This window comes from Acanthisitta chloris, unplaced genomic scaffold (genome assembly GCF_000695815.1).
Source record: "Acanthisitta chloris isolate BGI_N310 unplaced genomic scaffold, ASM69581v1 scaffold28813, whole genome shotgun sequence".
NCBI classification, from domain to species: Eukaryota; Metazoa; Chordata; class Aves; order Passeriformes; family Acanthisittidae; genus Acanthisitta; species Acanthisitta chloris.
The window spans coordinates 26,489-32,204 of NW_008663721.1; the positions used below are offsets into that span (position 1 = coordinate 26,489).

At 47.2% G+C, this 5,716-nt stretch overlaps 1 protein-coding gene across 1 annotated transcript; it reads right to left on the reverse strand.

The window, feature by feature from the left end:
• Window positions 1-351: 351 nt before the first annotated feature.
• On the reverse strand, window positions 352-5,331 carry FBXO22 (F-box protein 22; the record flags this gene model as incomplete). Its single annotated transcript, XM_009071080.1, has 5 exons — window positions 352-1,008; window positions 2,179-2,344; window positions 3,249-3,413; window positions 4,283-4,378; window positions 5,244-5,331. Coding segments are annotated over 5 exons (945 nt in total), but the record flags the coding sequence as incomplete, so codon positions are not given.
• Between the last annotated feature and the right edge of the window lie 385 nt (window positions 5,332-5,716).

The following is a 5,716-nucleotide window of genomic DNA, read 5'->3' on the forward strand; positions in this document are numbered from 1 at the left end:
CATCACTTTGAATCGGAGCTTTTTCTCTAAGAATAGAAGGCAAGGTACTGTGACGTATTTTCATCTTTATTTAATGAGCACTTTGTTACTTTTCTCTAAAGATTTTCATTCACTTTATCTAGTAAAACCATTCAGTTCTGTGAATAGGACTCTGGGAAGGGTGTGATATCTCTCTAGAAATCAAATCCAGGGAATGGTGGATTTAATGCATCAGTAGTTTTTCTGGACTGCTTTACACACATAAATAAAGCACATCAAAGTACTGTTTCTTTCTACGTGTTGGTATTTGAAATTCAACTGCCATTTGTGCAAAGCATTCTCACTTTGGAAGAAAGAGACTTTCTTCAGTCGCAGAACTCGATCAGTAGCATTTCCTGCAATTCTGATGTGTACAGGGGATTACACAAAATGCAAGGCTTTCTTGCAGCTATTATATTAAACTCTATTACAACTACAAGACTCAACAGCATTACCAAAATGGTGTTTCCATTTTGGAAGGAGCTTTGACTGCAAGACGTCCACTCTTCCAGGCTTCTCAGCTCTCTGGAATGAAACAAACAGCTCACCAAAGCACTTATTTATGCTTGGTTTGCCTTAGTAGAACCCAGATGAATGAGAGTCATAACGGTGGTATAACCGTGCAGCAGATCATCCTTTATGTCATTACATTCTCTCAGCACGAAATTCCCGGTAACTATTCGATCACACCCTATCTCCCCATGTCCAAAAAAGCCAAAGAGGGGAACGTTTGGGAAAAACTTCCTGAATGCATCTGCTTCCATATTCCTTTTGGTTTTGTAGTGTCGATATCCTCTGCCCACACAGGCAAACATGAAGCCAATGGTGTTGTGCTCAGGGATGTTTGCTGCCTTGAGACGCTGCATGGCTGCTTCTGCTGTCCTCTCGTCAGCCACGTCCTGGTCTAACAGGACAGTGGCACTCTGGATCTGGGGCCCACTGAAGGCCAACCCCACCACGCCACAGGCGTCGCCGGGCTGGGCACTGGTGCTGAAAGGCAACGGGCACCGAGTTAGCCAAGGCTCTGGGGAGACCACTCCTCACTGCAGCAGGAGGAGGGCTCCACACTCTAGTGACTGACACCACCCAGAGTGAGAAAACAAACCAAAGCCTTCACATTTTAGCAACGTTTTGGTTTTTTAGCAATCTTTCACAAGGAAAGACATCCACATCTGTTCCTGTGGATTAAGCATAAGCTTACTGGTTCATACGTGTCAGATTCAGCAGTCAAACTGCAGTGTATGCTACAGCTCTGGAACTCCAACTAAACTATCAGTTAGACTTAAGACAAAGATACTCAGCTTTATATATCAGACCAGGAGAGCAGTCAGTAAAGTTTCTGATTCACGCTGCGTTAAATCGTTTGGCCAGCACACACTGGTTTCAGTAGTTATGTACTTATGCTGTATCAGCAGTAATTTAATGGAAGGTCAGCCCTCTCATCTGGAGCAGTGGTGCAGCTGGCAAAACTGGATGCAAGGAGAACGTTGGTGTTAGCATGGACTCCAGGCCTACAAGGCTGTGGGCACATCTGCACTGTGCTCCGCAGCACGGAATGCTCCAAGGGAGGATGCACCACATGTCAGCTGGGACAAGGGCCTGTCTCTCCCTCTCAGAGCAGCTGCAGCAACTGAGCCAGCTCTGCCCTGCAGGGTCCGGGCCGAGGGCAGGGGGCGAGCTGGGTGAGACCTAGCCCTGTCCTGGGAGCACCATATCCTGCCATATCCTTCAGCAGCAGCAATGTATCAGGTGTGCTTTGGGCACAGCTCTGCTAGTGTCTGCAGCTACTGCTGTGGTGGGAGCCAGACCGAGCTGACAGGCAAACACATCTTCACATCCATAGCCTCTGTCAGAACAGGGATCCTTTATCGCATGCCAGAGGTTAAACACCAACTGCAATAATCACATAGGGGACCTGAAGCTGGAAATCTCCTCTGCAGTGCTTTCTCCTAGCTGGGTTTCCTGAATCCAGTTTGTAACGCAGCCATGCAAAGCTTCCAGGTTTTCTGGATATAGTGGAGCAGTTGTGACATTTTTCTCTTTAAAAAATTGTCACTTTACTACTGTTAATGGGCATTTCCAGTATGCCTAGAAGGTTATGGATCTGCAGCTTTTCTCCCATTTTAAACATTTATCATTTACCTTGGAAAAGATACCTACTTCTCAGAGGTCAGTGATGTAAAGCTCTCCACCTGTCCCCCAGCCAGGATGATACTTTTCTCATTCAAGGGATTGACTATTTGATGCAGAAACCGAGTAGCTCCAGACTTCCAGGAGTTGTAGCCAAACAGAAGAACCACACGGAGATCTGGGTTATTCTTCAGGCCTACAAACAAACCCAAACACTGATCCTCTTGCTTTTTTAAATCCTGAGCCCTGAAGTCCAACTGTCCTAGTCTCTCCTCAAATAGCAGGTCACACCTTTAGCAAGGCTTTCTGTTGCTGCAGTTGGCACCAGCTGCCCAGGTATGCAAGAGCTGGGCAGCATTCCCCACCTAAGTGTGAATTTCTGCAAAGAACCTTGCAAGGAAAAGACCTACTGCGTCTTCTTCCTCCAACTTTCCACTTCTTTGCCAGAGTATGAGAGTTTCAGTTTACTTGGCAGCCTTACTCGTCCTTTTACAGGTGAGAACCAGGCATACAGGTTACTCAAGAACCACAATGCAGTAAATAATAGCTTTACCTGAAAACTAAGTAAATTGCACACTTCAGCCAATTGCTCATCCCAAGGCAGAAACCCTTATCCCATTACTCTTCCTAAATGACCAACTCTGCTGAGGATGACGTGAAGAGTGTAAACTGTATTTGCTGACACACACTGTCTTCTGTTCTACTTTTCCTTACTGTAACATCTCACTCAGGATCTAAATGCAAAGTTGTTTCAGGGAAGAAGAGAAGCAGCTCCTCCCCACGCATTTGTTGTGATAGGAATAATTCCCAATGGAATATTTTTAACCAACTAGAAGCCGCTCAAAACCTAATAACTCTCTCTGAACAGCTCCACTTGGAACCTAACTCAGTTAATCTGAGACCAGTACTCAGGATAACTTCACCTTGATGCTTCAGAGATTGGGAGAACAGAGATGCACAGTTACCAGCTGCAGCTCTACAAGGCCACAGAGGCCTCTTGGAGCCAGCACAGAAGCTATTCCACACATAACTCCACACTGGCACCTCGAAGAGCAGCACACTTCCCAAAAGCCCAGATAAAGGAGAGAAAAAGCACATACCTGCTTCAGCAAATTTACTCTCATCAAAGACTCTGTTCTTCACATCTTTAGAAAAATGGAAGGTATGAATTTTCACCCCATCAATTTTGGGAAACAACAGAGCAAACCCAGCTTCACCCTCTTCAACTTCTTGAGGCTGATTGCTGCTTGAACCCATCGGGGTAACTACAAAGATATAAAACCAGGCACTTTGTCTTCAAGGATTCTCATCCTGTCATCCACACTGTAACACAGGCTGAAAGAGGCCGAGCAGCTCAGGTGATGTAAAACATGACAACCTATTTCCACAACAACTTCTCTAAGTATTTTGTTGTTGATGTTTTGGAAAGATGAAGCATGTACAAGTCCTGCTGGCTGTGGATCATGCTGAAGTAATTTTGGACAAGGAGACATGGATATATTTGGACATTTCCCCCTGTCATACCAAATATCAGAGCTGGAAAACAAGCATGGTGTGGCACAAACTTTCCTGCTCACTTGTGCAGGCACAGAAATATGCTCAGGTTTTTAAGGTGTTATACCAGTGTGTGATGACAGCATAAAGCAAACTGACACAAATACTAGGTCCATATTACTGAATTATGGCAGTGACAACAAGCAAATATCCTATGGTAATTTGACAGTGCTGTGGGAAGAGAATTTAAGGTGAGAAACTATAAAAAAATTCAACTTGAATGACAAAGTGAAGCATGAGAAAAAGCCTGCCAGGGGAAGCTGTGAATTTTCCATGGATATTACATATGCCTCCTGCTAGGACATAACTAACAGGTACATCCCAAGGATGTCACGTACAATTAGTCACAATCTGACTGAAATGTACAGATCAATCCGAGCAACATTCCATGACTCCATTAAGGTGCCAGGAAGAGCTCAGTTGAATCAACCCTATGAATTATAGCAGCAATACATGAACTCAGCTTCACATCACTTAGCTGCAACACTGTACACTCCTTACAACTGCAACCAGTGCTGCCCAAGGTGGGAGGAGACACCTCGAATCTGATCTCCCACAGATTCAACTGTTTTGTTCCTACCTACAATCCCTGGGGTGACCAGTCCAAGGACCTGACATCGCTTTGGCAACAGCTTTTCAAGCGCGAGGGCTGTTTCTTTACTGTTTCTTTTCCTGGCTGTTAAAGGAGGCAGAAAAGAAAGAAGTCATCAGAGAGAAGCAGAAGTATATCACGAGCAGTCCCAGAACAAACCCTGCAGTCAGCCCCGTCCTGCTGTACCACTGCTGCCCGTCAGTGGCTGTTCTGCTAACAACACACAGTCTGGTGGTGAGACAGACAACACAGAGGGTGCTGAGACACAGGTTGCCCAGGGAGGCTGTGGCTGCCCCAGCCCTGGCAGTGTTCACAGCCAGGTTGGATAAAGCCTTGAGCAACCTGCTCTGGTGGGAGGTGTCCCTGCCCAGGGCAGGGAGTTGGGACTGGATGATCTCTAAGCTCCATTCCAGCCCTTAACATACTGTTATGTCCTGTCTGTGATGCTCTGTGTGCTGCTGATTAACATACCATAGTAATAGACATACTGTCTGTGATGCTCTGTGTGCTGCTGACATGAGAACAGACTCAGTGTCCTTCAAAGAGTGACATGAACCCCTCTGTGCACATTAACATACATCTACAAGCTGTTTCACACTACAAATCCAAGACTATGTGGTCATGCTTTTTGCAAAGGATTTACTCTCCCTTGAAGCTCAAACTCGGAGAGCCATAGTAATAGACATACTGTCTGTGATGCTCTGTGTGCTGCTGACATGAGAACAGACTCAGTGTCCTTCAAAGAGTGACATGAACCCCTCTGTGCACATTAACATACATCTACAAGCTGTTTCACACTACAAATCCAAGACTATGTGGTCATGCTTTTTGCAAAGGATTTACTCTCCCTTGAAGCTCAAACTCGGAGAGCTCCCCTTCAGCCAGCTTTGTTCTACTTTCATCCCAAGCACTTGTTGAAACAGGGGTGAGGAGGTAGGTCCACGTTTACCTTTCTTTTGCTCGTGACACTCCTCGTGGCCGCTGAAGGTCTCTGCATCGGCGATGTACAGCACGGTCTGGGGCAGCACATGCACCTTCTGCAGGGACACGGGAGGGGAGGCGTGTGCTTCCCGGGACACGGGGTGGGAGATGGAGCAGGAACCGAGAGGAGCAGCGCGACCGCTGCGCTGGCATCGCACCCCTCAGAGCCCTCAGACACCCCCCCAGAGCCCTCACATACCACTCCAGGCATCACCTCAGAGCCCTCACACACTGCCTCAGACAAAACCTGCCTCAGCCCCTCCTCCAGGCCCCTCACGCCCCCTCAGAGCCCGCACTAGCCCCCTGAGACATCCCTCCAGACTCCTCACGTGCCCCCTTGGATTCCTTCAGGTGCCCCTTCCCTCACCCCTCAAACATCCCCTCACAGGCCCCACACACCCCCCAGACCCCTCACACGCCTCATACCTCCCTTCAGACCCC